This window comes from Macaca fascicularis, chromosome 5 (genome assembly GCF_037993035.2).
Source record: "Macaca fascicularis isolate 582-1 chromosome 5, T2T-MFA8v1.1".
NCBI classification, from domain to species: Eukaryota; Metazoa; Chordata; class Mammalia; order Primates; family Cercopithecidae; genus Macaca; species Macaca fascicularis.
Genome location: NC_088379.1, coordinates 57601113 through 57626827, shown reverse-complemented (window position 1 = coordinate 57626827; position 25715 = coordinate 57601113). Strand labels below are relative to the sequence as shown.

The 25715-nt window shown below is 39.7% G+C and overlaps 1 protein-coding gene across 6 annotated transcripts in view; it reads left to right on the top strand.

Moving 5' to 3' along the window:
* Positions 1–25242, top strand: part of FAM47E (family with sequence similarity 47 member E) — a 69222-nt gene extending 43980 nt beyond the window's left edge. For 4 of the 6 annotated variants that reach the window (XM_074039855.1, XM_074039856.1, XM_074039854.1 and 1 more), the window contains 6 exons: positions 5728–5867; positions 11025–11178; positions 13951–14151; positions 20474–20629; positions 22645–22722; positions 24843–25242. In XM_074039855.1, coding sequence (XP_073895956.1) covers positions 5812–5867; positions 11025–11178; positions 13951–14151; positions 20474–20629; positions 22645–22722; positions 24843–24908 — 711 coding nt within the window. In that variant the 5' untranslated portion in view covers positions 5728–5811 and the 3' untranslated portion in view covers positions 24909–25242. Of the gene's footprint in view, positions 1–5727; positions 5868–11024; positions 11179–13950; positions 14152–14593; positions 14635–19559; positions 19645–20473; positions 20630–22644; positions 22723–24842 lie in introns of those variants that run through there. The other 2 variants (XR_012434858.1, XM_045392467.3) reach the window with 2 other exon arrangements.
* The last annotated feature ends 473 nt before the right edge of the window (positions 25243–25715 follow it).

Genomic DNA, 25715 nt, shown 5'->3' with positions numbered 1-25715 from the left:
ATGAATGAATAAATAAATGATCAGTGGCAAAGAAGTCTACAGAAAGGACAGCTAGAATAGCTGATCAGTTAATTTCTCTCTGGGGCTTTCCTTCACTGCCTCCTGCAGGCCAGAGCTTCTGAGTCCCTGACAAAGAGATTATTTCCACATCTCAGATGGCACATGGGCATGGCTTGGGATTGTGGTGCTTATTTCCATGTGTGACCTCCCCAAGTACATGTGTTGGCTTTCTGCTGAAGCAGGATCTCTTATGGTGCTAAGGTGGTCATCAGAAGATCCAAGTTTAAGCCCTACCCATTTAGCAACCCCAGCAGAAAGAGAACACACCTTTTTACGTGATCCCAGAAAAATTCGATAGCCTAATTTTCATGGATCCAACTTCAATCATGTGTCTATTCCAGAGTCAGTCACTGTGGTTCTGATTGTTCTGCGTTAGGAGTGAGGTTGGGGTCGGGCTAATTCAGACCATACAGGTTGAGAGCAGAGAGGTGGTTCTCCAAGGAAAAATCCAGATATTCATGAGAGGGAAAGTAGATAGTGGGCAGTCAAAAACCACAGAAATCCTTTAGAGGTGCTTCACTTAGTGGGGCGTTTGGGGACTGGGGTAGGCCCAGAGACATATTCTATTCTATAGGAAGTAGAACTTTAGTAAAAAGCTGTATACTCAGTGTCTAGGTGATGGGAGGTTTATCCAAGTGGTGCTGATTATAATCCCAAAAGACATAGTCCCCAATCTCATAATCGTGAATGTTGAGATCTCCAAAGTCTAAAATCCCACAAATCACAATCCTGAAAGATTAAATTCCTGAATGTTGAAATCCTGAAAGCCAAATTCTGGGGAAGGGATTAGTGTGTTTTTGGTTGTATGCTGGATAGTTGCATCGTGGTAGGTGGACCTATTACCTTGCTATTGTCTTTATTTGGAAATTAAATATGGTTTAAGGAGATGAGTATGAGTGCCAACCTGACAAGAGGTGGACTTGTGGACTTAATTTTAGATGTCAGTTTGACTGGATTAAGGAATTCCCAGAAACATGGTAAAGTGTTATTTTGGATGTGTCTGTGAGGATGTCTCCAGAGGAGATTAGTATGTGAGTCTGAGTGGAGCAGGTCGGGAAGATCTGCCCTCAGTGTTTCAGTGCTTCAAAGATCATAGAGTAAGTGAAAATGCAGGTGAAAAATACAAGAGCTCTCCTCTGCCAAATTATTTGATTGTGTATAATTTATGCCCCTTCACATATAACACCATCCTTGCCTTCAAGCATGTGACACCCTTTGTCAGAGAATTAAAAGAATTTGACAAGCTCAGCAACCTTCTGAACCAGACATTTGCTGATATTGAGATTCCTCCAGTGTTATAACCATCTAAAATGGTGAACTATTCTTGGTTAAAGATTTGACTGTCAAGAAAGATAGACTTCTTATATTTACCACTAAATCTAACATAGAAAAACTAGTGCATGTTTCACTTTGGCTATTGGATGGCACTTTCAAGACTGTCCCCACTTTTTAAAATCAATGATATACAATTCATGCCCCTGTTGGATCTGGAAATTCTAAAACTTATCTGCTTCTTTATATGTTAATGACTGGAAACAAATGAAGTATTTTATAATCACTTATTTGGAGATTTGGTGGACTGTGCAGAAGAAAATGGATGTCTTTGCACTCCCAAACCAAAATGACAGGTTTGGAATTAAGTGTAATCAAAGCTTCTAAAAGTGAACCTGAAAGAGTTATCAATAAAGTTTTTTTTTTTTTCATGTAGTCCAACACATGTGGCAGAAATTCAGATGAATGGATTGGCCATGTGATTAGGCAATGGCAGAAACTTGAGTTTAAAAATGAATCATTTCATGATCCTACACCCAGAAAACCTTAAAGATTCATCCAAAAGACTTCTAGACTTGATAAACGACTTCAGTAAAGTTTCAGGATACAAAATTAATGTTAAAAAATCAGTTGTGTCTCTATACATTATCAATACTGAAGCTGAGAAACAAGAACTCAGTATCATTTACAATTGCCACAAAAAACTAAAATACCTAGGAATACATTTAACGAAGGAAGTGAAAGACCTCCACAAGGGGAACTACAAAACACTGATGAAAGAAATCATAAATGATGCTAACAAATAGAAAAACATTCCATGTTCATGTAAAGGAAGAATCAATGTGTTAAAATGACCATACTATCCAAAGCAATCTACAGATTCACTGCCATTCTTATAAAATTACCAACATAATTTTTCAAATAATTAGAAAAAACAATTCTAAAATTCATACAGAATCAAAAAAGTGTCTGATTAGCCAAATTAATCCTAAGCAAAAAGAACAAAGCTGGAGTCATCATGTTACCCAACTTCAAACTATACTGCAAGGCTACAGTAATGAAAACAGCATAATATGGATACAAAAACATGCCCATAGATTAATGGAACAGAATAGAGAACCCAGAATTAAAGCCACACACCTACAACCAGCTGATCTTTGACAAACTTGAGAAAAACAAACAATGGAAAAAGGACACCCTATTCAATAAATGGTGCTGGGAAAACTGGCTAGCTATATGCACAAGAGTGAAACTGTGTCCCCTTGTCTCACCATATACAAAAATTAACTCAAGATGGACTAAAGACTTAAATGTAAGACCTGAAGCTATACAAATTCTAGAAGAAAACCTACAAAAAACTCTTCTGGACATTGACTGAGGCAAAGAATTTACGACTAAGACCTCAAAAACAAATGCAACAAAAACAAAAATAGACAAATGAAAATTAAGCTAAAGAACTTTGCACTGCAAAAGAAACTATCAATACAGTAAACAGACAGCCTGCTGAATGGGAGAAAATATTTGTAAACTATACATGTGACAAAGGACTAATGTCTAGAATTTATAAGGAACTTAAACAATTCAACAAGAAAAAACAATTCCATTAAAAAATAGGCAAAGCTGGGAAGTCTCCCCAGGAGGTTTAAGGCTACAGTGATTGCACCATTGCACTTCAGCCTGGGTGACAGAGTGTGAGACCCTGTCTTTTTTCACACAAAGGACATGAACAGCCACTTCTCAAAAGAAGACATACAAGCAGCCAACAAACATATGAAGAAGTGCTCAACATCACTCATCATCAGAGAAAAGCCGATTAAAACCACAATGAGATACCATCTCATATCAGTCAGAATAGCTATTATTGAAATAAAATAACAGATATTGGCAAGGATGCAGAGAAAAGAGGATGCTTATACACTGTTGATGGGAATGTAAGTTAGCTCAACCTCTGTGGAAAACAAGATGGAAATTTCTCAAGGAGCTAAAAATAGAACTACCATTCAACCCAGCATTTCCACTACTGGGTATCTACCCAAAGGAAAAGAAATTGTTTTATCAAAAAGACACCTTCACTCATACATTTATCGCAACACTATTACAATAGCAAAGTCATGAAATCAACCTAAGTGTCCATCAGTGATGGATTGGGTAAAGATAATGTGGTATGTATACACCACAGAATACTATGCAGCCATAAAAAGAATGAAATCATGTCTATTGTAGCAACGTGGATGGAACTGGAGGCCATTATCCGAAGTGAAATAACTCAGAATCAGAAAATCAAATACCATGTGTTATCACTTATAAGTGGGAGCTTAACAATGGGTATACATGGTCATAAAGATGGAGAGAATAGACACTGGGGCCTCCAAAAAGGGGGGTTGGGAAGGTGTTGAGGATTAAAAAACTACCTATGGGGTACTATGTTCACTATTTGGGTGACGGGTTCACTAGAAATCCAAACCCCAGTATTACACAACATACTCATGTAACATACCTGCACATGTACCCCCTGAATCTATAATAAAAAATTAAAAGATAAAATAAAAAGGTTTTTTTAAAGGAAAAAACTAAACATGAAAAAAGCGTCATTTGTTTGCATTAGCATTCCTTACAGCTGCTGAAATTCCAGGAGCGTTTAATAAAGCTGCATCTGCCCGAAGAGATCGTGATTTTACTGACTAGTTCAAAAATAATTATAGGATACATAAGATAAGATGTTGTTGCTATTGAATCATCAGTATTGTTTCTGCCAACTTTGGTGTCTGTATATGAGCACGTGTGGAATGGATTTCCCTATACCCAGAACAACATAGAAGTATGGCACAGAAAAGGGGAAAATGTAATAGGGAATACTCATGTGAGTATATATTGAATCACAGAATAATTTTAAAAAGAGCAGTGCATGTAGAAAATGAATATGAACGTATTCTCCAAGGAGAGCCCTAAAAGAAAAAAAGCAACTATTTACTATGATGCAAGTCTTCAAAATATAGTTAACGATCATAAATGCCTGCCAGTTCTTATGGGCTACCTCTGTGTAATTGCCCATAATCTATCTCATACATGTTTTTAACATGTTGAATTTCCTTATTAGCTTTTTTTTAGTGCCCCCCACACTATTTTAAATTGTAAGTGTTATTTTTTACAATTCACTATATTATGTGTTTCATCTTTGCATCAATTTTAATGCTGGAGATACACATTGTGTAAAAACTTTTATAGAGTTCTAATTCATTTCATGCATTTTTTGCAAATTTGACTTCATGAAAATGCATTGTCACAACACTGACTTTGTGTGTAAGCATTGTGGATTTACATAACAACATTGAAACTTCATCAATGAATGAAGAGATGTCCTTTTTGTTCATCTGTATTTGTGAAAGATAATATTTCTTGATATCTTGGTTCTTTGGGTAACTGCGCATAGAGTGGTGTCCCACAATGGTTGTTTTTTGCTTGTGATTTTGAGACAGGTTCTCATTCTGTTGCCCAAGCTGGAGTGCAGTGGTGCAATTATAGTTCACTCTTACCTCAAACTCCTGAGCTCAAGGGATCCTCTTACCTTAGCCTCCAAGTATCTAGGATTACAGGAGTGCACCATCACGCCTGGCTAATTTAAATTTTTTTTAAATAGAGACAGGGATCTTGCTGTGTTGCCCAGGCTGGTCTCAAGCTCCTGGCCTCATGCCATCTTCCTGCGTCAGCTTCCCAGAGCACTGAGATTATATGTCTTAGCCACTGTGCCTGGCCCCATCATGCTTTTTGATTGATTTTGTCAAAAGGCTTAGGTTGTACATTGCTGTATTTCAGATGACTGAAATTATAAAGCAGAGTGCACACAATTGCCAAACATAGTGATATGCATTTATACATATCACTTTTTGAGCTATTTCTTTATGAATATGGTTTCCCTGCTCATATTATACCCATGTGACTTTTGCTAGTATACCTGACTGTTTATGCTTGCAAAAATATGTATATTGTTTTTGCCCAATTCATTGTGTAAAATGGCCAATGAAGTGTTCTCTCATTTTTACATTTCTCAAATAAATCTCCATTTAAAAATTTAAGTGCCTTTAAAATAATTTTTTTTACAATTTTTTTTCCAGAATTATAGTTTTGGAATTTTAATTTTTGGGATTGCGATTTTGAGGATTTTAGACTTAAGGGATTATCATCTTTCAGGATTTTAACATTTGAGATTATGTCTTTTGCGATATGGTCCTAATCTATCCATAGCACCCAGCATAATACTTGGTATGGAAGTTGGTGAACAGTACTGATGGGTTGAAAAGGAAAAGTGAAGGGCAAGTGTGTCTGTTTTGTTGTAGAATGGGGACTCCCTTCTTCAGCACATTTTTCTTCTCCTCTAAGACTATTTTCTGTTTGTAGCTCTTATTAAAGGTGCTGGAAGTGCTCGATCCTGACCGGAAGCTGGAGGACACATGGGCTTATTGTCAGGACACCAGGAAAGGAATGAAAGAACCCACAAAGCTTTTTAAAAAACGTTCTACCCAAGTCTACCTGGGACCGTGAGTATTGTTCTTAACCCTTTGATCATTGCTGTCACCTGATGAAACATTCTAGGAATTACCTTCTTAAAGTTTCTCATCTTTAGAATAATTCTAATGAAGAAAATATAACTAAGTTCCCAAGGAAGAGGGAAAGGAGTCCTAGGTACCACTCTAAATAGTGCTTATTTCTTCAATGGATGTGATTTATCCAGCAACGATGCAGACACAGGTGTCTATAAGGAAATTCCAGAGAGAGTCCCTCCCTATGCTTGAGGGGTAGAAACAGTGAAAGTCAGAAAATCCTTGATTTTGAGGCAGCTTCTACAGCTTTCCAATTTCCTTTAATTTAAAAGTGCTCAGCATACCAAAGCACCATAGTTTTGGGGTTTCATCCTTTGTACCCCAAGAAATGTTACGGCTAGAGGGCAGTGAAGAGATCACAACTCACTGCAGCCTTGAGTTCTGGACTCAAATGATCCTCCTACCTCAGCCTCCTGAACAGCTAGGACTTCAGGTATGTACCACCATGCCTGACCTAAGCCTTTTTTCTGAGTATAGGTCTACTGCTTGGAGTTTCCACCCATCTTTTTTTCTTAAACCATACCTGTAATACTACCTTCATTGACACTTCTCAAAGCATTAAGCTTAACGAAAGCATCTCCCTTTTGTAACACATTCTTGATTCCCCAGTCAATATAATATTTAATTAAATAACATAAATGCAGTGATAAGCATACTGGACACAAATAGATTTGGGATACACATGTTTTTTTGTTTGTTTTTGAGACAGAGTTTTGCTCTGTCACCCAGGCTGGAGAGCAGTGGCACCATCTTGGCTCACTGCAACCTCTACCTCTTGGGTTCCAGCGATTCTTATGCCTCAGCCTTCCAAGTAACTGGGACTATAGGTGCTCACCACCACACCTGGCTAATCTTTGTGTTTTTGGTAGAGATGAGGTTTCCTCATGTTGGCCAGTCTAGTCTTGAACTCCTGGCCTCAAGTGATCTGCCCACCTCTGCCTTCCAAAGTGTGGAGATTACAGGCATGAGCCACTGGGTCAGGCCTACATATGACTTTTGAAATTAAAGACCTCACTGATGGGTGCTGAAGAGTATGGTGAACTAGAGAGCAGCCTATCCACAGTACCCAGACACTTAGAGGGGTGTGGACCAGGTCAGTGTGTTTTGTGGGGGCCATGTAGAGCTTTGTTGGTCACACACATTACCCACATGGAGGTGGATTTAGAGAGAATCCACTGCATTACATTGTATATGTTTTTTAGGGGAAGACACAAGGTGAGAGGAACTCTACTCTTAGGACATTTCTGGCTCTTCAGTCCACCACTTGGTAAAAATAGGAAGGGTAACTGGATGTGCTTCTCTCAGTTTTGCCTTTCTTCCATGAGGAGCAAGATGGCCCATGGGAAGCATAATTTCTCCTTGCTTCCCCATTCTAGAGGGGAGGACTGTCCTTGTCCAGCCCTGCAGGAGACTGGGTGGAAGTCTTTGCCAGTTTCTGGGTGTCAGTTAGCAAGTCCTCTTGGACCTAAAGCCATGTCGTCTATCATGGCTGCTGTTAGCAGTGAAGGGGATATTTTGGCTATTGTCTTTGCTCTCCATATTGTTTTTCAGGTTGCTCAAAACTTGGGTGGGGGAGCGAGAGGAATGTTGTATGAAGGGATCTGTGATATAATAAATATACTTGGTCTTTGTCCCCAGTTACTGACACAGGGCTCCTAAATCCCTTGGGATTTCCTGAGTGACAGGAATGTTTTTGTTATTCATAAGGAGCCCCTTTTAGTCACTGGAGAGTTTATGCTAATGAGGTGCTCAGGTTGGGGCACCTAGATTGTCTTAGAATGTGGCTGGTCACCAGAAAGACCAAGTGATTAGAGGGTTAGAATGTTCAGTCCCACTCAGTGTGACCTCTCAGAGGGGACAGAGGGAAGCATGGCTGGAGATTAAAAATTCTTGAACATATATTTGATGAACCTCCAGGTTGATGAACACCTCCAGGTCCTGGCAGGATGCAAGTGACACCAACTCCGCCTCACCAGATAATCTCTCCTTTCCTTTAGAGCAAAATTTTTTGAAAGAGGCATTCATACTCACTCAGTCTTTTTCTCTCCGAACAGCAATCAGGCTCTTATCTCTACCACTCCACTGAACCTGACCTTAGCCAAGGTCACCATTGACCTCTATGTTACTTAATCGGCTCGCAGGGATCACCATACTTGACATAGTAGCAATTGACGTAATTGATTATGTCCTCTTTCTCCTAGCACTTTCTTTACTTGGCTTCTGGAACATCCCTCTTTCATGGACCTCTCCGTAGTCATCTTTTACTGGCCACTCTTTACCTTTTAGCCTTGAAGTACTTTGGTCTTTGATGGCTTTTCAGCACATTTACTCACAACCAAGTGACCTCCTCTGGTCCATCTGTATATGGTTAATTCAATATTTGTCCTTGGATGTATAATTGGAATCTCCGACTAGACAAACCCAAAACTGAACTCTTGTTTTCTCCCCTAAACTTATTCCTACTTCTGTCTTCCCCAGTTCAGTAAATAGGAACCCCATCTTTCCAGTTTTTTCTGGAACAATAGTTGCAATCTGCTGGCGAATGATAATGGTTTTACTTTTGAAATGTATCCAGAATCTCACCTTCTCCACTACTACCAGTCTATTCCAAGATTCCATCACCTCTTGCCTGGATTATTGCAATAGCTTACTAACTGGTCTCGTGACCTCCACCCAAACCCCCTCTCTCAAGTCTGTCACACAGTAGCTGACATAATCTTTTTAAAAACATAAGTCAAGTCATGTCATTCCAGTGCTTGAGATTCTCCAGTTGCTTATTTTTCTGAGAAAAATCCAAAGTCCTTACAGCTGCCTTCAAAGTACTATATGATTAGGTCCCTGTCACCTCTCAAGCCTCATCCTCTGCTGTTCTACTCTTTACTCCTCTCCATGGGACTTTGTATTCTTCAAACATGCTCAGCACGCTCCCAGCTCAGGTCTTTCCATATACCATTCTTTTCTGTCTGTTATCTGCATGACTTGACATTTACATGGTTTGACCCCTTTCTTCTTTTGGGTCTTTGGTCAAATATTACTTTAATAGAGACAACTTCTCTGTATAAATAAAATGCTCCCTACCACCACTCTCCATCCCTCCTGTCCTATTTTGCTTTCTCTATATCACTTATAATCACCTGGCATATGTTTGTTTACTATCTGTCTCTCTTATTCAATTGTGTACTCTATGAGGACAGGGGCTTAACTTTATTTACATTTCAATTCTAATGCCTGGCACATAGTTGATGCTTACTGAATATTTGTTGAATTAATGGATGGATAAATTAATATGAGTGTTATGAATAAAAGGTACAGGGGCTATGAATAAAAAGTAGGCTCAGGGGACAGCCTGTGGGGATGCCTCCCCGAGGAAGGCACATGTATGTTGAGACTTGAAGGGGATAAGGAAATGGTGACAGCATTGCAGTCAGGTGGAACAGCTCAAGCAAAGGCCTAATGGCTGGAGGGAGCAGCATGAATTCACAGAACTGAGAGAAGGCCATATTGGCTGGAGTTCAGAGAGTGAAAAAGGGCGGTGGGTCCCAAAGAACCTGGAGAGCTAGGCCATGCAGAGCCTTAGAGGTTGTGTCAAGATTTAAGTCTTTATTGGAGGAATAGCAAGAGGCTGTTGAACACAAAAGCTTGTTCATGAATGTCCATAGCAGCATTGTCCTTAACAGGCATAAAGTGGCAACAGCCCAAATGTCCACCACCTGCATATGTTTGTGAACGGATAAACAAAAAGTGGTCTATGTAGACAATGGAATATTGGCCACAAAAAGAAATAAACTACTAATACGTGCTACAACATGGATGAGCCTTGAAAACATGATGCTAATTGAGAGAAGCCAGACACAAAAGACTACATGTTGCATGGTTCCATTCAGATGAAATATCCGGTATAGACAAATCTACAGAGACAGAAAGGTAGGTTAGTTGTTGCCAGGAAGGAACAAGGGAAGTGGGGAAATGGTGAGTGATTATTAATGGCTACAGGGTTTCTTTCAGGGCAATAAAAGTGTTCTGGAATAAGATAGTGGTGGTGGTTGCACAACTTTGTGAATATAAAAGGGTACTCTCAAACACTTTTGAAGTGGTACATTTTATGAATTTCATGGTGGATGAATTATATTTCAATTTTTATAAAGAAGCTATTGATGGTGATGAAGGGTGGCTGATTTGATATGTCCAGAGTTACATTTTGAAATGACTGCTTGGGCTGCAGTGTAGGGAATGGATTGGGGGTTGAAGGTTGGGGGAGCCATAGGAGTTGATGATGCAGAGACACTAGCATTTTGCTGCAGTCCAGAGGGAAGGAGACAGTTACAATCTGCCAGACTTTAACTGAGCTGGATTTTAGGAATGATAGAGAAGTCAAGGATGACTCCTACTTGTCAAGGTTACCTGAGGCTTTGATAGACTTCAAGCACAGTAATTTGGGCTTTTACCCAGTACATGTTTTAATAAATGGTACTCAAAATTTTAAAAATCAACTTATAATGGTAAAATGCTATATAAGTTTTAATTATTATAAGTAATCATGATATACTTGTCTTTATGATATTGGTAATGAGAATGTGCTCTTTGAAAAATTAAAATATAATTTGTATGTGAGCTTGCAAGAGACTGTCAGAAATACTTGCTTTGGACGGGCGTGGTGGCTCACGCCTGTAATCCCAGCACTTTGGGAGGCCAAGGCGGGCGGATCACGAGGTCAGGAGATCGAGACCATCCTGGCTAACAAGGTGAAACCCCATCTCTACTAAAAATACAGAAAATTAGCCGGGCATGGTAGTGGGCACCTGTGGTCTCAGCTACTCGGGAGGCTGAGGCAGGAGAATGGTGTGAACCTGGGAGGCGGAGCTTGCAGCGAGCCGCCACTGCACTCAAGCCTGGGCACCGCTCCACTCCAGCCACTGCCCTCCAGCCTGGGTGGCAGAACAAGACTCCGTCTCAAAAACAAAAAACAAAAACAAAACAAAGCAAAACAACCAAATACTTGCTTTATGATTTCCTTTTGCCTCCAAAACTGTTTGAAATCCATTTGGATTCATTGTGTCTCATATTGTAATTCTTTAATGATCTTATTATCTTTAGTTCCAAGCAGACTTCTGTGTCAAATGCAAGCCAATGGCTTTATGAAGAAAAGCCACATAAAATGGATTTGCTCCATGAAAACGGTCCTCGTCCTGGTCTTCAGGAAAATGTTCACAGAGCAGTTAATGACTTCTGCAACTGGGTTACTACTTTTGTAAGTTAGTGGTAATACTTAAACCTACTTTTAAATGTCAAGCTCAAAGTTGCTTTTATTAAAAAACAGTATTGAATAAAATCTAAGTCAAATCCTCAAAATCATAAAGGAATCATTTTCTTCTATTATACATAAATAGAAATATTTCTGGTATATGAAATTTCTGGAAAGTTTGCAAACTTGTGGCTAATTTGGATGTTTATGTTCACATCTCACATCATTGCAGTTGTTTCATATTTTTATTTTCCATTTTAATGTCAGGACTTTCTTTTCTCTCTTTCACTCATTAAACTCATTTTTCTCAGATTTATCTAGAAGTACTCTGGCAGGTACTCCTTGATTATAACCTTCACACAAAAATGTTCTAACATGCCAGGCACAGTGGCTTATGCCTGTAATCCCAGGACTTTTGGAGACTGAGGTGGGTGGATCACTTGAGCTCAGGAGTTTAATACCAGCCTGGGCAATATGGCAAAACCTTGTCTCTCTTGTATTTTTGTAAAAAATATGAAAGTTAGGCCGGGTGCAGTGGCTCACGCCTGTAATCCTAGCACTTTGGGAGTCCAAGGTGGGTGGATCATGAGGTCAGGAGTTCAAGATCAGCCTGACCAACATGGTGAAACCCCGTCTCTACTAAAAATACAAAAAAATTAGCCGGGTGTGGTGGCGTGCACCTGTAATCCCAACTACTCAGGAGGCTGAGGCAGGAGAATTGTTTGAACCCGGAGGCAGAGGTTGCAGAGAGCAGAGATTGCACCACTGCACTCCAGCCTGGGCAACAGGGTGAGACTCCGTCTTAAAAAAATAAAAATAAATAAATAAAAATTAGCTAGGCATGGTGGTGTGCCCCTCCCACACAGGAGGCTGAGGTGGGAGGATTGCTAGAGCCTGGGAAATCGAGGCTGCAGTGAGCTGTCATCATGCCACTGTACTCCAGCATGGGCAACAAAGCAAGACCCTGTCTCAAAAAAAAAAAAAAAAAAAAAACTGACATAAACAGACTTTTGACTCAGTTATCAAGGTCTTCCCTTGTGCTCCTTCCAAGACCTATATAGTCACCTATTCCTGTTCCTGAGTCTCTGTAGATGTCTAAATACCTGATGCTTTTCTCGGATTTAAGGTCTTTAGGATTTGCATTACATGTCCCCACCCCATCTTTTGAGTGTTAGTTTTAGTCAATGTATTTTTTTAGTACTTTTAAACATCAAGCTGCTTACTTCATTGGCAAGTGACTGAAATATAATTCAGATTGGTTTAAGAGAGAAAAGGAAAGCATCCAGATATAGTAGGAACTTCAGGCACAGCTTGATCCAGGTGCTGAAATATTTTTAGATGTTGTTCCTATCTCTTGGTTCTTGCAAGATGGACTTCTTTCTCAATCAATATTTCCCCAAGAAATGGCAAAAGTCGTCACTAAAATTTCCAAGCTTATATCCTACAACCGAGCAACCTAAGTGTGAAGACAGCAGTGCTTTTCCATTAGGGAAAAGTCCAGGGATTACTCTCACTGGACTAACTTGGGGCACGTGCTTGTGCTTGAACTAACCATTATGATTAAGGAGATGGAATATGCTTATTGGCTAGGCCAGGACGCACACCTAACCCTGAAGCCAAGAGTGGGGGTGTCCAGCCCAACTGCAACAGAGTGAGAGTGAGGGACAGAGACTCCTCAGATGGTGACTGGAGCGGGGATGCTGGACGAAGCAGACGACGCCCAGTATGCCTGGTATCCAAATCACTGCTTGTCCATAATCTGTTCAGAGTGGACTGCCTGATTTCCAGAGTCCACTTCTCCTATTCCTGCTGCTGGAGGCGATTCCTGTCTCAAGGCAAGAAACTTAAGGAATCTTAGAATAAGAGCTTAGCTTCTCTGGTAACTGCCTTTAGTTTCAGACCCTGTGACCAAGCTCCCATCTTTACTGACATCCCACGAGCTAGGTCCCTGTCTCATCACCCTGCGGGATTTTCTTCACAGCACTGGCTTGTGCTTTTCCTTCCATTCTGTTTGTTTATTTTTCACCTCATTGATTCTGCTTGCTTTATTTCTGCTTCATTATTACTTTAGCTTCCTTTTGCCTGTACTTGTTCCTTTATGTCCCTGACTCTGTTTCATGACTCCTCTCTATAAATTTTACTCCAGTCACAGTGCCAGCTGCTGGTGACTTCGTTCTCTGTGTTTTCCAGTTTCTATTCTCCAGTGTGAGATTCTATGGAGTCTAAGATCTTTTAGCCTTGAGCCATATCATAGGTAAACGCTCAGCATACAGATTAGCTACTCTTAATGTGCCCATCTCTACTCCCACCAGCTGTAGCTGAGGGAAGGAAATGGTGAAGGTTGTTCTGTGTACAGAATGCGGCTGACTGAAACCACCTCCTTCAGCAGGAGCTGTGAACCTGGCAGCTTCCCTTATACAGAGTTATGGGCAGAGAAAACACTGCCATATCTACACAAGTCTGGAAAATACTTCTAGAGATGCCGCCACTATAAAGTGCTGAAGAAGTTTGCTATCGATCAAACTGAATTTCCCTCAGGCTCGTGATTTTCCTCAGGGACTCACTGCTTCTTGCAAAGTCCTAAGCTGTCTTTTAATGACAAAGCCCTCCAAATCCCAAACACTTCTTGTCTTCGATAAATGCTGACTGAGCATTTTCCACCTCTCCCCAAGCTACCTCTTTCCCCAGCAATGGCCAACTACCTCCCTTAGATTAAAGAAGAAAGCAAGGAGCATTTCACCGATTGCCCTCAATTCATGCAATGTGATATTCTTCCAGGAAATTTCAGACATTGATGAAGAGTTCATCTTGAAACAGTTTGACATTGACTATGAGACCAAACCAAGCCATGATGCGCTCCACACGATGAAGCCAAATCAGGTTGCTCTGGAGCTAAAGCGTAGTGTGGGGCTCAGTAAACTGCAGGAGCCAACGTTCTTCCAGAAAACAGGCTATGAGAGGAAACTCCAGAAACCACAGGTAATTGCAGAAGGGGACCAGTCCGAAAATCAAAGAAAATTAAGTTGTATTGAAGTCTTAAAGTTCTTGAATTCTGGTGTGTCATGGGTACTGGTTTTTTAAAGTAGAATTCTTGAATTTTTTTCATGATTAATATTTGTTAAACAAATGCATGTTTAATACCTATAATAAAGTCAGTTATACAAATGAGGCATATCATTTGGGATTATTTTTAATACCTGAATAGTCATTTTCAGAGATAATTTGTTAGGTGTTTTATATGTTGAAATACTAAAAGTCAGTAGAAATATACATGAATGGTTATTATTGCAAGAGCAAAATGCTGCAATTAATTATTGTGAATGCTGTTAATAGTATGTCCAAAGAATTCTTGAATTTTTGCTGGAGTCTTGTTGACCACAAACCATCATTCTTGACCACATGCTTGCCTAATGATTAACAGGTTTCCTCAGCGCCAAGTTTCTGTAAAGATGGAAGAACAAGGTAACAGAAAGGAGAAATAACATGCCATGTTCCAAAGGGAAGTACTATGGGCCCCTAAACTACTATTTACTTTTCTACACAGTGTGTCACTGCAAATATATATACACAAGTCAAGTTATGTGAGTCAATAACAGATTTAAGTGCCTAAGTTGGAGGGGAGAGCCCTTCCCTGAAAGTGAAAAACAATATTTTATCTCTAATTGTCTTCTGCCTTTTACACATAAACTTTGATATTATACTTCCAATATTTGGGACGTATTAATTTTGTCCTTTACAGTTGAACACATTTGCCAACCTATTTTGACACACATTATGTTTCTATCCTTGACTCTATTGCATAAGGTTTATGAAAACTATGCATTTCATCATGAATATCAGCACTTTTATTTTTCCATTTTCCTTTCATCTTTCTAAAAGGTAAAATGCAAAATGGTATTAGACAGGTAAGTTATGTCCATCACACCTGAGGCCTGAACCACTGCTTGTCCTGATTCTGGGCTGAATAAAATTGCTCAATTCCCTGTATGTAGAAATAATTATGCAAACACTGCTTTATAAACCATGGAAGTTATTGCCAAAGTTGAACCTTTGACTGGCAAATGGAGGGTCACTATACAAAAGTTGAAACTATATTTCCACATAGTATCTTTTTTCTTCTGACTAGAAGACTTCTTTTAACATTCCTTCCAGTGTGGATCTGCTGGTGATGAATTCTTTCAGCTTTTGTATGTCTGCAGACACCTTGTTCTGCCTCATTTAAAAAGATTCAGTGGTCACCTGTTGTCTGTTATCTGTAGGGGTTATGTTTCAAGATCCTCCAGTAGATGCTGAAACTTTGGATAGTACTAACTCCTATATATACTGTTTTTTGATAACAGGCGGTTACTGAGTGACTAAGGGTGGGTAGTGTGTACAGTGTGGATACTCTGGACAAAGAGATGATCATATCCCGGAGGAATGGAACAAGGATGGCTTGAGATTTCATCATGCTACTGAGAATGGCACACAATTTAAAACTTATGAATTGTTTATTTCTAGAATTTTCCATTTAATACTTCAGACCATGGTTGACCACAGGTAACTGAAAATGTAGAAAGCAAAATCATGGATAAGGAGGAATTTTGTATTTTGTGGGAAAAGAATTCTAGTTCAAAGTTAATTCACAGTTTTAAAATTTTCAGTAAAGATATTGCTTTCCTGTCTTCTTGGTTGTACTGTTTCTAGGAGAAATCTTACAACATCCTCATCTTTGTTTTTTTGGGATGTGCTTTTTCCTTGGATGCTTTTAATATTTTCTCTTTGTCACTGGTTTTGAGCATTTTGATTATCATAAACCTTGGTGTATCTTTCTTCGTGTTTCATGTACTTGTGGCTTGTTGAGCCTCTTGGATTTGTGGGCCTGTAGTTTTCATTAAATTTGGAAAATTTTGGACTATATTTCTTTAAACTTTTTTTGTTGTTGTTTTTCAGTCCCTTCCCAGAACTCTGATTACCTGTAATTAGGCCACTTGAAGTTGTTTTACAGTTCACCACTGCTCTGGTAAGCTTTTAAAATTCTCTTTTCTTTTTGTGTTTCTATGGCTATGTCTTTAAATTCTCTATTTTTTCCCCCTGCAATGTCTAATCTTTCGTTAATCCCATCTAGTATTTTTTAGAATCTCATATGTTACAATTTTTATCTCTAAAAGTTTAGCTTAAGTCTCTTTAATTTATATCTTCCATGTCTCAACTTCACCTTTTGTGCATAAAAAACATAGTTATAACAATTGCTGTGATGTCATTGTTTATGGATTCTAACATCTGCATCAGTTCTGTGTCAGTTTCCATTAGGTGATTTGTCTCCTCATTGTGGGTCATACTTTCTTGCATCTCTGTGTGCCTGGTAGTCTTCGATGGATGCTAGGCAGTGTTACTTTTATCTTACTGGGTGTTGAGTATTTGTATTCCTATAAATATTCTTGAACTTTGTTCTGGGATGCAACCAAGTTACTTGGAAGTTTGATCCTTTTGAGTTTTGCTTTTAAGATTTGTTGGGGTTGGGTGCGGTGGTTTATGACCGTAATCCCAGCATTTTGGGAGGCCAAGGCAGAAGTATCACTTGAAGCCAGGAGTTCGAGACCAGCTCGGGCAACATAGTGAGACCCCGTCTCTACAAAAAAAATTTAGAAATTAACTGCTTGTGGTGGCATGTACATGTAGTCCCAGCTACTTGGGAGGCTGAGGCAGAGGATTGCTTAAGCCTAGGAGTTCAAGGCTATAGTGAGCTATGATTGTGCCACTGTACTCCAGTCTGGGTGACAGAGTGAGATTTTTGTTTCTATTAAAAAAAAATTTGTTGGGAAAGACCAAAGTAATATGGGGTAATTATTCCCTACTATTGAGGCAAGACCCTTCTGTGTGTTCTGCCTAGTGTCCTGTGGATCTTTAGGTTTTCCGGGAGGAAGAAGGCACTGTTCCTGGCCCTGTGAAAGTGCTGGACACTTTGCCCTCTTTTCCTTTTGGTTGGTTCTTTCCCTGACCGTGGGTAGTTTCCTCCCACACATGCACAAAGGGGTACCCTCTGAAATCTCCTGGAGTTCTCTCTCTGTGCAGCTCTTTCTTTTCTGATACTCTGTGCTGCAAACTTTCTCTGCTTTGATCTGTCTGGACTCTTGGTCCTGTCATCTCAATTCAGAGAGTCCATTGGGCTCCTCCTGGGCTCTGCCTGAAGGCAGTGAGCTAGGGCAGTCGTGGGGCTTATCTTGTTTGTCCCTCAAAGATCACTATCCTTGGTTACCCCATGTCTTGTGTCTGGCATAGTATTAATTCATGTACTTTTTCTTGTTTTTTTGATTGTTGAAGGTGGCGGGGTAAATCTGGTCCCTATTCTGGAAGTCCTTGTCTTTATTTTCTGGGCGTCCCTGTCTTTATTTTCTGACTCCACAAACCCTCAGGCCTTCTAAACTGTGGTCTTTGGTGTATGAGCTTTCCTGCCACCTTAGCTTTGCTCATAGTATTCTCGATTCCTGGAGTGCCCTCCTCTCCATGTCCATAGGTTCTGTCTTCCTTTAGACCCAGGAAATATGCTGATTTTTCCATGGAGCTTTTCTAGGTCCCTTGGTTGACATTAATTTGTTCTTACTTCTAATCTCTCACAGCAATCTGTGCCTCTATTTTATATATCTTTCTTTGCCCTCTATATTAATTGGTCAATTTGTGTATGCATTTATTCAAAAACAGTAGTAGGTTTCTGAGCACCTACCACTATGTGTCCAAAAGTGCTGGGAACAAATGCAAAAATGGAGGACTGCCTCCTGCACTTATGGAGATTACAGCCTAGTGGGGTCAACAGTTAAATGATTATAGCGAAATGATGTCATGGTGTGTTCAGGACATAGGAAGAGGTAATCAATTCCATCAAGCACGGAGTGAGGGCATGTTTACGAAGGTATCACAGAAGGAATTATGTTCATCTTGAGTCTGGAAAGATCACCAGTTACCCAACAACATAACATATTCCAGAATTGAAGTTCTTCAGTGTGGCAGTAATGTAGATTCCATTCCCCTCCTTCTCCCCTTTCTTCCCCAATCTGTTTTCTTCCCTCTTTCATTTCAGTGGTTCATATCTGAGGGCAATTTGCCCCCTTTCCCCCACCTCAGGGATATTTGGCAATATCTAGAGATGACATTTTTGGTTGTCACCACTTGGGGGATGCTATTAGAATCTAGTGGGTAGAAGCCAGGAATGCTGCTAAACATCCTATGATGCATGGGACACACACACACACACACACACACAAACACACACACCACTCCCCTACATACAAAGGGTTCTCCAGTACCAAATGTCAATAGTGCCAAAGTTAAGAAACATGACTTTCATTCAGCAAATACTTATTAAGCACCCATTATGTCCTAAGTATTGTTTAGATGCCAGGGAGATGTAGCTGGGAATAATTTCCGAAGCTTATATTTTAGAGGACGAGAAGAGAGACAGACAAATGATCAGAAAATATATAGCATAGAAATGGTGATGAGGGTCATTAAGTAAAATGGAGCAGAGAAAGAAGGCAAAGAGTGTTGGGAGGGGGGATTCCTTTTTTTTCTTTTTTTTTTTTTTGGAGACAGAGGCTCACTCTGTCACCCAGGCTGGAGTGCAGTGGACTGATCCCAGCTCACTGCAACCTCCGCCTCCTGGGTTCAAGCGATTCTCCTGCCTCAGCCTCTAGAGTAGCTGGGACTACAGGCATGCGCCACCACGCCCAGCTAATTTTGTATATTTACTAGAGACAGGGTTTCACCATGTTAGCCAGGCTGATCTCGAACTCCCGACCTCAGATGATCCGCCTACCTTAGCCTCCCAAAGTGCTGGGATTACAGGGGTGAGCCACCGCACCCGGCCCGGGGTTACCATTTTTTAAATTGGATGGCCAGGGAAGATGCCACTGAAAAGATGACATGAAATAGGTAAAAGAGGAAGCCATGTGTGTGTCTTGGGGAAAAACATTACAGTAAAGGGAACAGTGTGTGTAGAGGCACTGAGGCAGAAGCATGACAGGGGTGCTCTGGAAATAGCAAGGCAGTCTGTATGCTCGGAGCGGAGAGATCACAATGCTGAATCTAGCGCTGGAAGAGATTTCCCTCCTGTCTACTCTGTCCCATTTTCTCTGTCTTAGAGCGTATCTGGCTTGACTCTAGAATGCCCCACACATTCCGCCACATAGTTTAAATGTGCATGAGAGGAGATAGGGCCAGAATCTTTGTGGTTTCATGTTTCTAACACCCAAGAGTTAGACCCCCTTTTGTGATGCTACAGTGAGGGTATTGCATTCACAGTATCAGTCTATGAACCAACAAGAGGTTCTCCTAACGTCCTTGATGCACCGCTGAGGAATGGGGGAAAGAAGGGAATGAGATACATTCATTTTCCTCTTTCTGTCTTCCAGTTAAAAAGGCAAGAGCTCGGCCGGGCGTGGTGGCTTACACCTGTAAGCCCAGCACTTTAGGAGGCCGAGGCGGGCAGATCACGAGGTCAGGAGATTGAGACCATCCTAGCTAACATGGTGAAACCCTGTATCTACTAAAAATACAAAAAATTAGCCAGGCGTGGTGGTGGGTGCCTGTAGTCCCAGCCACTTGGGAGGCTGAGGCAGGAGAATGGCGTAAACCTGCGAGGCGGAGCTTGCAGTGAGCCGAGATCACGCCACTGCACTCCAGCCTTGGCGACGGAGCGAGACTCTGTCTCCAAAAAAAAAAAAAAAAAAAAAAAAAAAAAAAAAGAAAAAGAAGAAAAAGAAAGAAAGAAAAAATAAATAAGGCAAAAGCTTGGTGTTAGCAGTTTGATAAAACAATATTGTAGCATGTGCAAGGCTGAGCACCGTGCTGGGTTCATACTGTCTAATAACTTACTATTTTGATTGACTGAGTATTATTCAAGGTCTTTACCCTAGGGGAAAACATGTGATTTTTACATGATTTCTAGCTGCTTTACATACATTCTCTCCTTTAATCTTCACAACAGCCCTGTGGGGGTGTATACTATTATTATCTCCATTTTACAGATGAAGAATTTATGTAATTTGATCATCTCACACCTACTGAGTGGGAGGAAAGCTGGATTTGAACCCTGGTCTGTCAAAATCCAAAGGCCGTGTTATTAACCACTGCATTATTTTTAAAATCATGAACTTTAATGTTTACTTTGTAAAATCAAGCATGCTGAAACTTCACAAAATACTTTGGCAAGGGCCAACCTAAATTCCAAAGTAATGATCTTGCTCTCCTAAGCTGAGCTTTAGATGTTTGAAATGACAAACAAACAAAAAATCAATGGCACTGGGAATTGTGTTACTCTCCATAGAATCCTTGTAAGCCAAAGTGGATGAAGATGAGGTATGGAGCGTGGTATTTGAACCCCAAGTTGTGGAAAAAGCAAAGAGCAGACGAGCCTCTGGTTGACCCTGAGGTCTCACATAAAGCTCAAGAGGAGAATTTTAAAAAGGAGCTGCAGGAACAGGTATGTATTTATACTGAGATTCGATCATCTGAGCTTAAGATGACCACAGTGTGTCTGCCACCCTAGTACTGAACTAGACTCTGTGGCGTAATACAAAGCCTCCTGAAAGCCCTCCACCTTGCATATTGAATTCAGCAAGGAGAAAGCCAAGTCATGTTATGGAGAATATGTAATAAGCAAGACGTGGAATCTCCTAGCTTTGTGGTAGACATGACACCTCTACTCATGGTATTTCAACATTTTTGGAACAATTTATTCCAAGGATAATTGTTCAAAGGGCAGTGTGACTTGGTAGGACCACCTCAGTGCCCAGAATAGATGTGATGTCATGAGTTCTCTTTGGGTAACAAAATGTGAAGCTTGTTTCCTATCAGCTATGGGTGAATGTCAAAACATTCAAAATTTCAGCCAGGAAATTTCTTTTAGGCAATTCATTCGAGTTGCAGGATCTGTCTGAGAGGAAAGGGACAAAGGTTAAGCACTGTTTGATATTGCAAAGCAACAAACACAACAAGGATGTGCTCTAATTTTACTACAGATAAGCTGTGTGCCTGCTCATTTCTTGTGTAAAAGTAGCTAAAGGAAAGAAGATACTCATTATAGCCCTGGAAATTTGGAAATATTGATGAAACACTTGCATAGTACTCTAAATGAGGATATTTGCAAACCTCTTCTCTTTTTCAACAGACCCCAAACTTCTCCCAGATAACAGATGTGAAAACACTTTGAGAAAGCAAAATACAATACGAATTAGACTCATTATTCATCAGTAATCACTCATCAATTGTCTTCTTCAGATTGGAAAGCTAGGACAGGAAGGATGATCATTTTAATCTTTTCCAGTACTGAATACAAATTCTTATTTTCAGGTGTGAGGTATGACACAAATTTATGAGCACTACATGTTTATATAAATCTCAAAATTATGTAAATAATGTTTGGCAGAATTTCTTAGTATGGTTTTTGGAGAGCCTAAGTTTATGTGAATTTAATATATAACATAAAGCTATTCCAGTTACACTTTTATTATAAAAGGTAATATCATTTTCTCAAATATTTAAAAAGAAAAATAGCTACAAACTTTTGCTTTAAGGTGTCTAGAGTTCTCTTTTTAAAAACATATTCTTAATGACTAAGTCTTAAAGACTTCAAAAGTTTTACAAAACATATTTCATTTTGATGACAAATGCTATAAAGATGTTTTCCAAAATGGTTACAGTGAGCGAATGAAGTAGTAGTATTTAAATTTTGGAAATATAATTGATATAACTCATATAGTAAAAGATTGTTTATCAGGCAGTTTAGACACAGGAAGTATTCATAACAATGGAATTGTTCTACAATAATTTTTATAAAACACACCTTTTTAATGCCTGAGGAATGATTTACCTTATCAACTATAGGTGGTACCACTAGACTGTGGCACCCCAGTTTACAAGACACAGGCACTATGGGGTACTGGTAAGTACTATGACAACATGACTGTCTTTCTGGGGACTCATGAGTTTTGACTATTCTTGATAGATTTCGTTTGGAAGGTGAAATGATCTTAAAGTACTGAATTGCAATTATGTAAACTTATGCATCCAATTTTTAAATTAAAATAAATGTAAAGAAAAACTAAAAAGATGCATAAATATCACAGATGTTGGGACTGATCAAATCATTTTTGATTGTCATGTCCTTTGAAGTTAAGATCTATGATTTGTGGATATACTGTTAATCTTAACTAGGTTAGATTCCAGACATCATAGGTCAATAATTGTCTAATCGCTAAAATGTATTGCCCATCCTTAATACGGGGATAAGGAAAAGGGCAGGGGAAGGAGAGAAAGCTGGACGCCTTTAAAAGCCTTCATATTCATCAACTCAGGAACATTACACACATATTCAAAAACAAGAAGGATATGGATTAAAATGAGATACTTTATAAAGAGCTAAATGCTTTTAATGAGAACAAATGCGAGATCAAGCTTCTGATGGCGGACCCCTTTCTTCTGTGGGTACTCTTTTAGGAGGAGTTACTTGCAGACCTTCACGGAACAGTTGCCTTTAAGGATTTCATTCTAAGCAGGGGCTACAGGATGCCACGTGTGAGTAAAGGGTTACTTCAGAAGGCCCTGCTGAGGGGCTTCGTGGCTCACAGTTGTTGATGGGAAGAGGTTATGACCTTGACAAACCCAAATAGTTCTTTCACAGGCACATACCAAGACAGGCCCCTGGAAGAAAGGGCGTGCTTTTCCCCAGACGGGGACTCAGAGATAGGATATGGCATTTTGCCCTTTTTATTCTGCCTATTTGGTTTCTGCTACTGTCAGAGATACCATTTCCCTGCTGGTCTTTGACTCATCTTCCTTGGGTTTGGCCTCAATAGGTCTATGTGCAGGGCATGGACCTTGCAAATTCCAACTGTTACTCAACACCCTGAATTCTCTAGGATGTTTTCAAGTCTCCTTTACATCCTTGTCTAAGGACAGAGAGCTGTGGCTTGGGTTAGGACAAAATAGAGTTGGGATTTGCAATTTTATCATTGCACTATTAGCTCTGCCTCAAGTGGAAACGGGCTAAGGCAAAAGTTCACTTCCTGGGGAGCCTGGCCAGTGTCGTCTGCCTTTTTTTCCTTTATTCTTTTCTGCCTCCTGGTTTCACCTTACTAACTTGTAAAGCTGGCCCCAGCATCTCCACACAATGTGGTCCCCCTTTGGACAATCACTTGTAACAGGGGTGGGGTGGGAGGTTGGCAGAAGGGAACATGGAGTGGGAGGGCCTGCTGCCTCAAGCAGTGTGCCCAGATCAGCCCTGTTACTGCAGCAGGAGACAAGATGGGCATCTAGGGCTGAAGTCATAGCTGATAATGTCATGCATTTGTCCACTGTCCTCTGTGTGCACGTACCTTGGGGTCTTTAGGGAACAGTGCAACTGAGATGGTCAGAAGTTCCTGGAAATGGGAGATTTGATTTCTGTTTTTCCAAGAGTGATAGAACTAACAATAGCTGATACTGCTATTAAATAAATGTAGGACCAAGTTCAGAATCAGACCAGTTTCAAAGTTAAATCAGGCAAGTCTAGAGCATGAGATGGAGATTTGAGATTGAGAAACTCCATTATAGAACTGGTTTGGAGGAACTCCTTTAGTTTGAACATCAATACTAGGTCTGCTAGATATATTTAATATACTTATACAAATAACTGCCTAATCTGTATATGAGGCTTGCATAACTATATTTATATATAATATATAAAATATAAAATATGCATATATAGCTTTAATGTTACATAATTATGTGTTTACATGTCCATATTAGATATATGAAGATGTACTTCTGTGGTATATGTGTGTGTATATATAAATCCTTATTTGCTGTTGATATTACTTTTTGTATCTTAACATTTTTAGTGGCAAACACATTTCTTTTTTTCATTTTGATGTGTCTCCTGTTGATTCAGTCCATGCTGTTGATGAACATTTAGTTCAGTTTTGGGCAAAAGGAAGCATGCCTGACACACTGGCTGTCCTCTTTTCAGTCACATTGACTAGAGAAATTATGCCCCTGGTCACAACAGAGTCCTCTGAGAACACCTGTCACTCAAAACCCTACAATACTTTGTCCCTTTATTCTTACATCCTATATTCTTATTTTATCAATAAGATTTCAACTGAAAGAGAGAAGAGACTCTATCACAGGGAATAAGATATATATGCATATACACACATAGAGTATATAAATATATATGTGTGTATACACAGTTATTTCTTACTTAAATCTATATGTGAACATTCTTTTTTTAACCTCCTCTATATATATACATTCACATATGTTATGTGAACATACACACTTACCTACACATTCCAGTATTTGCTGCTGGATTATCTACTTGATGCATCACCCACAGCCTCATTCCCTCTGCTACACAGATGGGTCCCAAGCCTTAGTAGCAGGGATGGGCAGCACAAGGCTATATTGAGCTGGGCTGGGCCAGACTGGGGCACAGAACAAGTGTGAATTCCATCTGAGTGTTTCTGATACTGTGTGACTACCTTCCAAAGACCAACATCTATCTTGGTCGGATTATTAACATGTGATTTTGCGTAGTGTAAGGATATATATTAGAGTGTGAAATTTTGAGTTGGGTTTGGTAGTGATTGTGGGGAGGACTGTACTGTACAAGTTTTGTTTGTCAGTCTAATGAAGGTTCTCTCATTTTTTTTTAGTTCCTTGAGAATATGTATATTGGGAAGGAATGTAAACATGCGTGTAATAAGACTCCTATAAAATGAACTCAAGCATAGAAGAATCATAGGAGAATGATTAGGCAGATTTTATTACTACATACTTGGCTTTTTCTCTGTCTCCTTTTAAAGATTAAACAGAATTTATGATGAGTGTCCCACTGTGGATGTTCAACTTTGACTTGGCAACATCTGTAAACATAGTACCTGATGGTTATAAACATTTCTCAGTGGATTTCTGCTTCAGTTAATCAACATTTTGTATACTTTATCACCTATGAGATCAATATTCACATGTAATCTTCTCACATTTTTGTAGCACTGTGAATATTATATAGGTATATCAACTATTTGTAAAAATAAATAAAGCCATAAATAAAAACAGAATTACTCTATTGCTTTTTTCCCAGGTTCTTCCCCTGGTATTGAGTGAGTACCTCCTTTCCTTTTCCTTTACAATATAATTTTCTTTCATTTTGAATTAAATTTACTGAGATATTTTTTCCTTCTGTCAACATTGCGATGGGTGGATATTGTCTGTTTGGCCCCACTAAATCTTATGTTGCAGCTTGATCCCCAGTGTTGGAGGTGGGGACTGGTTTGAGGTGTTTCAGTCATGGGGGTGGATCCCTCATGAATGACTTGGTACCGTTCTCACAGGAGTGAGTGAATTCTCACTCTTGGTTCCTGTGAGAACTGGTTATTGTAAAGAGCTTGGCTCTTCCTCCTCTCTCTTGCTTGTTCTCTCACTATGTGAGCGAAAAAAGTGGCACATGCCAGCTCCCCTTTGCTTTTTGCCACAAGTGGAAGAATCCTGAAGCCCTCACCAGAAGCAGATGCTGGCACCATGCTTCT